This window comes from Mus caroli, chromosome 3 (assembly GCF_900094665.2).
Source record: "Mus caroli chromosome 3, CAROLI_EIJ_v1.1, whole genome shotgun sequence".
Lineage (NCBI taxonomy): Eukaryota > Metazoa > Chordata > Mammalia > Rodentia > Muridae > Mus > Mus caroli.
This window is the reverse complement of record NC_034572.1, coordinates 100,782,196-100,793,738: the sequence shown is the minus strand read 5'-3', so window position 1 is coordinate 100,793,738 and position 11,543 is coordinate 100,782,196. Positions and strand designations below refer to the sequence as shown.

General features: G+C 36.4%; 1 protein-coding gene across 6 annotated transcripts in view; it reads right to left on the bottom strand.

The window, feature by feature from the left end:
• Positions 1-221: 221 nt before the first annotated feature.
• Positions 222-11,543, bottom strand: part of Dram2 (DNA damage regulated autophagy modulator 2) — a 28,333-nt gene continuing 17,011 nt past the window's right edge. For 4 of the 6 annotated variants that reach the window (XM_021158270.2, XM_021158271.2, XM_029475332.1 and 1 more), the window contains 5 exons: positions 9,894-10,033; positions 5,019-5,196; positions 4,210-4,292; positions 2,926-3,018; positions 222-2,405 (listed from right to left, as the gene is read on the bottom strand). In XM_021158270.2, the coding sequence (XP_021013929.1) occupies positions 2,295-2,405; positions 2,926-3,018; positions 4,210-4,292; positions 5,019-5,196; positions 9,894-10,033 (605 nt within the window). In that variant the 3' untranslated portion in view covers positions 222-2,294. The remainder of the gene's footprint in view (positions 2,406-2,925; positions 3,019-4,209; positions 4,293-5,018; positions 5,197-9,893; positions 10,034-11,543) is intronic. The other 2 variants (XM_021158273.2, XM_021158274.2) reach the window with 2 other exon arrangements.

Below are 11,543 nucleotides of genomic sequence, written 5' to 3'. Positions count from 1 at the left end.
TATATGCCCCAATACAGGGGAACGCCAGGGCCAAAAAGTGGGAGTGGGTGGGTAGGGGAGTGGAGGTGAGGGTATGGGGGACTTTTGGTATAGCATTGGAAATGTAAATGATGAAAATACCTAATAAAAATATTTTAAAAACAACAAAACAAAACAAAACAAAAAACAAAAAAACTTACGAATTGTGGAGTTCTAGTATTATTCATTTAATATTTTTAGACCACAGTTGAGTGCGTGTTTTATTTTTTAAAGTGTCTATGTATGGTTTAGTTTTACATATAACCTAAATACTTGGAAGAATTCTCCAATGAACTCTGAAAATTAAAAAACAAACAAACAAACAAACAAACATTTTCATCTGTTATTCCATACCTGTCTTTGGCAGACAAGGCAAGGGATTTACTTTCAAGAATTTCCACTCTATGAATTATTACTTAGTATTATTCACTTCTCATAATCCCATTGATGCTTCATAACTTAACTTATTGGTAGAGAGAAAACTACAGAAAAAGATATTTTCCATATGTGGTTACATCATGACTTTTTAAAGGATTAATCATGATCTATATGCAATTTTTTTCTAGTAACAATATCAATCAATCAATCAATCAATATTTACTAAAATGTCTCCCTTATTGACTGTAGCTTCCCATAGGTAAATACTCTATTTCTCTATTAATCTAAGTTATTTCTTCAAATACTGTTACAGAATTTGAGATTCAACAACTTATAATTGAAGTCTACATCTCCACCATTTAAACAGTTTTCCTTAAATTCCTTTTTGATATATTTTAAACTTTTCCTCACCATCTTTTCTTCTGGTTTCAGCCCTATTTCTTCTAAAAATATAAATTATGTTAGTATTCATCAAGGATTATTTTACAAACTAATTTGACCCTGGGTATTATTTAGGTCACTCTGTATAGCCCTGGCTGTCCTGGAGCTCACTCTGTAGACCAGGCTGGCCTCGAACTCAGAAATCTGCCTGCCTCTGCCTCCCAAGTGCTGGGATTAAAGGCGTGGGCCACCAATGCCTGGCCAGTTCCTTCTTTTTAATCCTAGTAGGCATCTAGAAACCATCCTGTATAACCATCCTTTATCTACACAGAGATCTAAATTGAAACTTTACAATCATTTGTATGACAAGAGAAAAAGATTCAGAATTTTATTTTGGATTTCAGTCTCTTCTTCAGATTTAGGTTTTAAAAGGATCATATTCCAATAAAAAGACTAAATATATGATCAAAACTAATCTTACTACTAATTAGAAATTTCTCTAAATGAAAAATCAAAGATCATAACTATAATATAATTTTTATGTTAATCATATCTCCTTTTGTTTACAGACTTTGCAATCTTATTTAGGAACATTAATGTTTATTTCTATTATCACATTTACTTATTGTGTATGTGTATTTGCATATGGAGGTCAAAGCCAAAGGATAACTTTTCTTTCTTTTGACTATGTGGATCCTACATATTGAACTCAGATAGTCAGGGTTAGCAGCAAGTAATTTACACTACTGAGCAATGTCATCAGCCGTAACCTTTATTTTATAAAGAACAAAATGGTAGCAAATTTGCAAATAGTCTCTCTCTTTTACTGGTAATTAAAAATTCTAATCTCAGAGACCAGACTTGATGAAATTATTATAAGCATATATGATAGATCTGTTAATATTCATGTGGCCAGAATAAAATAAATACCCATTGATTTTGTGTTTGTTTGGGGGTGCAGGGAGGCAAAATTTAAGCCATCAAAGAACTCAGATTATTTCAGGCAGGCTCCTATTTACAGAAAAGATTCAACAACAACAACAACACCACATTTTTAAGTACTGTAAGAAATGTATTAATAAAACTTCAGTTTTAAGCCCTGATTCCAAATGATTTGGTTACCAATGCTGATTACTGTGTGCCATGGAAAATGTCTCTCATAAAAGTACTCCTAACAAAAGATGCTTTTAAAATAATACGTTTAAGGCCAAGTATGGAGACTACTCGGTGTACTTCAGGTTTCATTGATAAAGTAGCAAACACTACAATGATATTATCCTTTGGTTTTATTTTCTGGATATAAAAAAGTCTAGACATGTTTTTAGATGGACTTTTTAACAACATCCTTTAAGAAAACTCACCAGATGGCTTATTACATTTTTCCTGATATCATGTTTCATTAATGTCACTGTCAGCCTTGATTAATTGATTCAAATTTTCACAGTATAATAAGCAAATTTTGTGCATCTTTTCTCAGTCCCTGAGAATCACAATCATCACAGAAGACTTATATCCATTCACTGAAAATCTCTGGAAAGCAGTGGTGATCTTTCATTGGTAACAGGGCAAGGAACAGTGTCATAGAGGGTTAATCCATGTAAATTGGCTTCCACCCGCAAAGTAATTTTCTAGAACAGAAAAGAAAATTATATAGAGAAGTTTTGCCCTTCTGAGAGACTATCTCTTCACTGTGTATCACAGGACCCCTTATGTAGTCAGAGAAACAAAATGATCAGATGGGGAACAGGAAGTCTCTGCCACAGGCACCATCCTGAGCATCCAGGGAAATGGAAAAAACATGTTCTTGCCTCATTAAGTTTCCTATTTTTCTTTTGTAGTTCTTTTTTTTTTTTTTTCCCCCGTAAAGCCATGTGTTAGGGCTGGGTCTAGGTGAATAAACATAAATTACAGAATTTCTTCAGATATGCTTTGCATTGATAACTCCATTATCAAGGGGGAAGCTTACTTGCAGCACACAACTTCCTCAAACCCAGGAACAATTTTACCAGAAATTAGTTACTCTTATATCACTTTCTTTGGTGCCAGATTTTAAAATGCTAATTTTCAAAATGAACAGGGAGACTGTCAATGAAATATTCTGTTATTCTATATGAAGGAAGTTCTACTGAACAGAATTAAAATTATTACCTGAAAATCACGAATATAAGTAAGGAAAAATCCAAAAAAGGAAAATGACATGGACCATTCTGCTGCTGTAGTAACCAGGTGAAGCACATAGCCCTGGAGTCCAAGAGAAAAAACAAAGGCCACTGGGTTACATCCAAGTCAAATAATAGATGTTAGTTCTTAAATTAGCAACATCAAATTCTTATAGGCTAATCTTCCTTCTGAAATTATTCCTTGAATTTTGAACATGTCTTGAGAATTGCAGTAGCTACTAGGAGTCCCTCCTGACCCATAGTAGATGTCTTTGTTTCACTTACAACAAATATAATTTCCACTAAATAACCAAGACAAAATAGAACTTGCATTCTACAACCAAGAAGTCACAGCACCACCACCTTGCTCCAGCCATAAGATTCATAAACCAACATCTGTCATCCTTACTTAGGAGGCTGAAGGAAGATCACAAATTTACGGTCAGTTAGACCACTGAGTGAAATAAAAAAATACTCCCACCTACCTACACACACACATACATACATACATACACACATACACACACACACACACACACACACACACACATACATCTGAATAAAATTCATAAAATGACACTAGGAAGCTCAAGAATACTCTTAATAAACTTTCATAATGGCTATTTGTTGAAGTTACGCCCTGGTTCTTTCTCCTAGCCCCATGCTCAAAGAATAAGACTAGGATTCAAAATATATTTACAAATGCCTTCGCCATACAGCTATGGTGTACTCTGACTTGATCATAACCTGCTTATTTTAACCTCCATTCTGCCATGTGGCTGGTTACCTGTGCTCAGGTTCCATGTGTCTGTCTTCTCATATCATTTCTGGCTCTATCTCATAATCCTTTCCCTCCCCTGATATCCCACCTCTATTTCCTACCTAAGCCACAGGCCATAGGCTTTTTAATTGACAGATGATACATCCATACAGTACACAAGATATTCTCTCTACAGCTATTTTTAGAGTTTGTATACTAATTCACAACATTAATTATGTAGGGTATGAAGAGATGGTTAAATAGTTAAGAGTGTTTGCTGCTTTTCCAGAGGAACCAGGTTTAGTTCCCAGTTTCCATGTTGGGCAGTTTGTTTCTACCTGTTGATATAGCTCCAAGGGATTCAATGCACTCTTCTGGCTTTTGCAGGCATCCATGTACACATGACACTGACACACACAGTGATGATACATTTAAAATGAAAATAAACCTTTAAAATAATTATACACACACACACACACACGCTTATATATTTTGTAGACCTCAAGCTCTTACTTTGTCCTCCCGGTTCCAGTGTAGTTTCTGTACTACATCAGGACCAAAATCACTACTGTACAAAATCGATGAGCAAGTCATCACTATAAAAAAAGTCAAGGAAGACTCTTAGAGATCTGAAGGTTTAAACTTGTACTTTGCAACAACAACAACAAAACATTTTAAAGGCTAACTTTAAAGGCTAGCTTTTATTACTATGGTCCAATCCTTTTTTTTTTTTTTTTTTTTTTCTAAGAATTAATGTCCTGGGCAGTCCTAAAATTAAAGATCTATCCAGAGTAACCAGGAAATGGTTTACATCATGTCCTTTCCTCTTTACTTAAAAATTAGTTGCTCTACCATAAATTTCCACAGAATAATTTTCTGTAGTGAGCATAATAATTCTTCCTTGCTTTCTCTGAAGTATGACTATGCCAAAGGTATATTTGTTCCTAGCTCAGTTACTTAATTGCAGTCTGAATTTTATGAACAGTGTCCTTTAATCGAGGGTGACTTTAAAGAGACTAGGGGAGCTGAAGCAGTGCCTCTGCAGTTAAGAGCACATGTTGCTCTTGCAGACGACCTAGATTTAGTTCCCAGCACCCACGTTCAATTCCATGGTATCTGATACCCTCTCCTGATAGCAGTGGCCACCAGGTATGCACATGGTACATTTACATAAGTGTAGATAAAATATGTGTGTGTGTGTGTATGTGTGTATATGTATATAACAATAAAAAAATGGTTCTTACATTGCCCCAAACTGCACTCACTTGTTTTGTTATTCTATTTTTTTTCAATAGTAAACAACACGTTACAACAAAGGATACTGGTAAGTGCACTTACTCCACACCAGATAACCAACAGTAGTCGGACCCAGAAGACTTGTTTGCTGTGAATTTTGGGCTGCATTTGGTAGGAAAGAATGGTCTGAACAAACATGTAAAATGAGCCCATACTAAAGGCAAGGACAGCTCCACATACATGTACAATAAATAGTGTTGATTTCTGAGAAGCAGAAAAAAGTCAGTCAATGAGAAAAACAAAGAACACATTGACAGTATATCATTTAAAAGCACAAGCCAGATAATTCATTAGGGCTAAGTGGAGATTGCACAAATTACTTCCCCAAAGCACAGGAAGATTACAGTGAAACCAGATGACTTCATTTGCCAACAATAAAAATACTAACAAGTGTCAATACAGTTTCATTTATTTAACAGTTTGATTGGGTTCTGTTAGGTGTCAGGCAGTTTTTAAAGTCATTAATATGTGAATGAATGAAATAGACACTTAGGTCTCACAGTTTATAATCTAGTAAAGGTACACAAAAATAAATAATAAACCTCAGAAATAAGGACATCCCATATTAATAGTGGTAATAATAAATACGAGGAAGAAGGTTAACGAGCAGAGATCTGGAACCAGAAGATAGTTTAAATGTAATTTAAGGTCTTCATGGCGCTATCTAGGTACTAATTATGCCATAGGGATCATTAATAGGTTGCATTGATCCACAGACATTATTATAAGTTATGATGTTTTCCTTATTTACTTACATTTCATTTCTAATATTATAATGTTACATCTGATTAAAAGAGACAACCTGTAATCTCAAATTTCTACAATCAATGTTTAAAACCAAATTTTGGTTGAATCACTGTTTTTTGTTTGTTTTGTTTTTTGGGGGTGTTTGAATTTCCTTTGGTAGAAAAGGAATACTTGGCACAGGAGGATCATAATGACTAAGAGAACAAAGGAAAGGCAGGGTTCAGTTTTCTCATTTTGAATCAGCTGAATAATCTACAAACCCAGTTGATTTGCTATCTCTTAGTTAACTGCAACAGTTGATTCTCAATGTACAGAAATCAGAGATTTTGATTTTTCAGAGGTACCAGTTTCCCTTTTCAGAGAGAGAGAAGAGGGAGGGGAGGGGGATAGGAGAGAGGGGAGGAGAGGGGAGAGAGGACAGGGGAGAGGGGAGGGAGAGAGGGAGAGAGGGGGAGAGAGGGAGAAAGGGAGGGAGAGAGGGAGAAAGGGGGACAGAGGGAGAGGGAAAGAGGAAGGGAGAGAGGGAGAGAGGGGGAGAGAGGGAGAAAGGGAGGGAGAGAGGGAGAAAGGGGGACAGAGGGAGAGGGAAAGAGGAAGGGAGAGAGGGAGAGAGGGAGAGGGAGAGAGAGAGGAGAGGGAAAGAGGGAGGGAGGGAGAGAGGAGAGGGAGAGAAGGAGATGGGGAGAGGGGAGAAGGTAGGCTAGTTGCTTGAATTCGATAAAACTAAATATAGGCATAGCCCAATCAATGCCACTATAGAGTTCCTTAGCAAAACTCTTGTAGTAAAAGTATAAAATAAAGAGCAGAGGGAAAATATTGAGACTTGAAATAGAGGCCTATAAAATTAAATGGAAATGGGAAGGAAAAGAGGAGGGTAAGGATAGACAGGTATCACTCACAGTTATTTGAGGGGTCTTATGGAAACCTATGGGAGTAGAAGCTTCTTAAACTATATACACTTATTAAATAAGTTAAACGGAATCAAGTAACAGGGGGATAGAAAGCCACAAGAAGACATCTGTTATCATCAAGCAAAATGTACAGTGCCAGGAACAGGTTACATCTAATTGAGAACCTCTAAGCAACTCAGGATCTTGTCAAAGCTACTGTTTGCTCTCTACAAACTGATGGTAAGGCCCTTTTGCTGAAGACAACACCTACAAAGCTCACTGAACATGGAGAAGCCATGCTGTTGCCTAACTAGAGCCTTTTTCCCCACTGACTAGTGTTCATGGAACAGGAGGGTGTATTCTGCAGTTCACTAACCCAATTGCAAACTATTCATTCTACAATGGTCATCTGCCTGCAAGATATGCTGGTTCAACAGTGGTTCAAAAGTTGTAGGAGTAACCAACCACTAACTGATTACGAGGTGGAGCCCATGCCTGACCTTGCTGGAGTGGCCAAGAACCTGGGACTAGATAGGTCATAGACCTAGGGGAAAACCAAATACTATTGTTCTACCAAAGGGACAGAGCAGTAAAATGACTTTTAATGACATTGGGCTATATTTTAGGTTAGGGTCTCACTCAGTTATAATCAAAGAAGCTTCCTCCTGCAGGAGATGGAAACTATTATGCAGAGAGTAAGAAACCTTGGAACACTAAGTCCTAAATGGGATGACTTCATCAAACTCCTTCCCTCAGGGTTCAGGGAGTTAGGTCAAAGAGGAAGAAAAGAGTGTAAGAACCAGAGGAGCTGAAGACATCAAGAAAACAGTGCTTTCTAGACACAACTGAACTGACACACGTATGAACTCATAGAAACTGGCAGAAATCCTAGGACCTGCCCAGGTCCAAGCCAGATGAGGTTCCAGCACTGAGAGTGGAAGTGGACATGAGCACCCATCCCTAACCAAAAAGCTATCTGAACTTAACAACTTCTCACAAAGGAAAACGTTTCTACAATGGAATTTCTTCAGAGTATACAAAGCACACTTAAGAACAGACCTTTTTTTAATTCAGCAACAGATAAGCAACACAAAACATACTCAATGGTATTTTTGGTGATTTTTTTTTTTTTGTCCCATAATGCTTTGTTTGGGCATTTTTAACCTTTTGTTCCCAAATTTGTGTTTAAATGGTTTTTCTGTGTTTAATTTGTGTGTATATATGTTTTGTGTTTTTCCTACTTTTTGTTTGTTCTTTCTGTTTGTTGGTGGTTTTATTTTGGTTCCTTTGTTCTTTTTTAGTTTTTAAAAAATTATTATTGGCCTGTTTGTTTTCTAAAGAGAGAAAGAAGGTGTAGAGTTAGATAGCTGGAAGGGTGGAGGAGTGGGGAAGACCTAGGAAGAGATGAGGGAGGGGAAAGTGTCATCAGAAAACTATTTTCAATTTAAAAAGTTAACAATATACATGTGTAGCTATCAGTTTTATTTTTTTTACAAATAAACTAGATATTAAAACAAATCTGCAGCTTATTATTATATCTTGTTTCATAATTTTAGATACTAGGAAAAAAGCTTAAGGTTACTAAGGACCCTTAGGATGATTTACAAAAGGTCTGGACCAGCCAGCAGTGTAGGCGAGCATGGAAGAGAATACTTTTGCCTTTGAAAGATTGTTTCTTCTTGAAGCTATCCAATTACTGATATCTTCAAATGGCAACCCTAGAAAGGCAACCCATATCTCCCTACTTACTAACCCTTCCAAACCTCCTGCAGGATAACTCTCCCACATGGGAAACGTTTTTCTAAGTGGCACTGAGGACCCTTATTTCCCATTACTCATTTTGTTGACTATTACATACCCACTGTACAAAGGTATTCAGTGTACATTAAATTAAAGTTTCAAATAACATATAATTATAACTATTTGGCTTTCCCTTGAAAATAAGGACCATATTAAGAGTTATTTTCCAACCTTTTTAGCACCTTCAATGTCTCTCAAAAATTCCTAAATAAATGAGAGCTTGCATGCACTAAGTAGTATGCAATATAGCAAAGAATCTTTATCTAGCCCCTAAAATTATCTGTAACATTTTTAATACTGAACTATAGAAACTGACCAGAGAAAGCAGAGTTCAATTTATAATAATCACAGCTAATTAGGTGCCTTGCACAATTTTTGTTCTTTCTCCATGGCAAAAGGTCATGGAGTTTCTTGACATGAGTGCCCAGCAAAACTACCTTTTTTTTTTTTTTCTTTCAGCCATCCTGACAACTCCCATTGCACACTTCTAGCAAATAAAAATTTGTTCAATGATAATTCACTGCTGGGTGAGCAAGGCATTCTCCTTGACCAAACTCTACTTAGGTTTCTCTGAGCTCTTGCCAATGGGGCCTGATTTCTGGGGTTCAAGGTTCATCTCCACATTGTCTAACTTCAGAAAGAATCCTGCCTAAACCAACCTAAATATCTTAGATAACAGCCAGTATAACTTCATATCTGTCCTGTTTTCTATTAGGAGTTTTTCATCCACTGAGCCCCACTCTGTTTTTTGGCTATAGATAATCTTTTTTCCCTACTTTTTCAAAGTTGAGAACAATTTCTCTTTCTTACTAAAATAATCCTGTAGCAGGCATCCCTTTAGCTATAAAGACTGTCTTCAAGAAAGTTTTTCTAACCATTCTTTAATAAATGCTACTTAATAATAATTTTCAAATAGGTTACAATTTTAAGAAAGAGGTGTGATTTTTGTATCTTTTTTGCTGTGTTAGCCAGCAGGATCAAGAAGACAGTTGTGCCCTAAAGCATGATAGAGATAGATGGTGGCCGGCCTTCATGGTTTTTAAAGAAAGAGCTGGAAAAGGAGCAGATCCTCCCATCCTACCACAGGTACAGGAATCCCTTATTACAAACAAGAACACAACATAAATAATTATGATTCATCAGGCATATCACAAACAAAGTTTAGATCTACAATCTATTACTTATTCTGTATATCAGTTCCGTCTGATCTTGACGTAACCTCCAATTAAGTATATAATGAAGTCTGTAAGTACCTGTTCTGAGTACCTGAGAAATAGTTCTTATGATTTATGTTTATTTAGATCACCAAATATGAATTTTTCTCATAGTGAAAGCAGCTGTTTCTATATGGCTCAGATGATACAGCTGAGTTCTGCAGGCTGCAGAGACAGGGTCAGCATGTGACTGGGGACGCCAGCTTTCTAATTACTTAGACAGATACCCTCACTGGGTTAAAAAACAAACCTGGAAATTTGCCACAAGGGAAAGTCCTAAACAACTCAGTATCCCAAGTACAAGGCCAGCCTTGTTTAATTTGATGATGAGGTTCTCTTCAGGGTTCAGTGCCTGAACTTGCTTGTAACGAACATATATGGTAGCAATGCCTGGGAAGAGAGAATTTGAAAAAACAACAAGTAATGAGTAACCACGAGAATAACCTGTCTGTGAAGTGTTGACAAAGGTCAGTCCCTACCCAGAAACACAAACTGTCTTTTTAACATTAATGTTGAATGCAAAAAAAAAAAAAAAAAAAAAAAAAAAAAAAAAAAAAAAAAAAAAAAAAAAAGAACAACAACAACAACAAAAAAAACCTATAGCTTTTAAAGAATTGTTTTACGGTCACACCACAGAACTACTTGAATCCCTGTTTGGCAGAGTAAGACACTTACTTTCATGATTCTCATTTCTACAACTACTTAGTATAAAACTTATAAAATAATTTTGATGTCTTCTGAAGAAAGCTCTCATGATACTTTTATTAGAATAAACCCACAATATTTTTAGGATCAGCATCAAAGTCAACAGTAGAATCTGGATGGGCCAACAAAATAGGAAAGACCAACAAAATCTCCTCTCCTCGTTCTTGTATTGTTTTATTTCATGTTACCACAGTAGGCTAGCACATACAGCAGTCAATTACAAAAGAAACCAGATCCTTATATATATTGGATATTAGTCCCCTATCTGATTTAGGATTGTCAAAGATACTTTCCCAATCAGTTGGTGGCCTTTTGGTCTTATTGACAGTGTCTTTTGCCTTACAGAAGCTTTGCAATTTTATGAGGTCCCATTTGTCGATTCTCAATCTTACAGCACAAGCCACTACTGTTCTATTCAGGGATTTTTCCCCTGTACCCATATCTTCAAGGCTTTTCCCCACCTTCTCCTCTCTAAGTTTCAGTGTCTCTCGTTTTATGTGGAGTTCCTTGATCCACTTAGATTTGACCTTAGTACAAGGAGATAGGAATGGATCAATTCACATTCTTCTACATGATAATCGCCAGTTGGGCCAGCACCATTTGTTGAAAATGCTGTCTTTTTAACACTGGATGGTTTTAGCTCCCTTGTCAAAGATCAAGTGACCATAGGTGTGTGGGTTCATTTCTGGGTCTTCAATTCTATTCCATTGATCAACCTGTCTGTCGCTATTCCAGTACCATGCAGTTTTTATCACAATTGCTCTGTAGTACAGCTTTAGGTCAGGCATGGTGATTCCACCAGAGGTTCTTTTAACCTTGAGAAGATTTTTTGCTATCCTAGGTTTTTTGTTATTCCAGATGAATTTGCAGATTTCCCTTTCTAATTCTTTGAAGAATTGAGTTGGAATTTTGATGGGGATTGCATTGAACCTGTAGATTGGTTTGGAAACATAGCCATTTTTACAATGTTGATCCTGCCAATCCATGAGCATGGGAGATCTCTCCATCTTCTGAGATCTTCTTTAATTTTTTTCTTCAGAGACTTGAAGTACTTATCACATACATCTTTCACTTCCTTAGTTAGAGTCATGCCAAGGTATTTTATATTTGTGACTATTGTAAAGGGTGTTATTTCCCTAATTTCTTTCTCAGCCTGTTTATCCTTTGTGTATAGAAAGGCCATTGACTTGTTTGA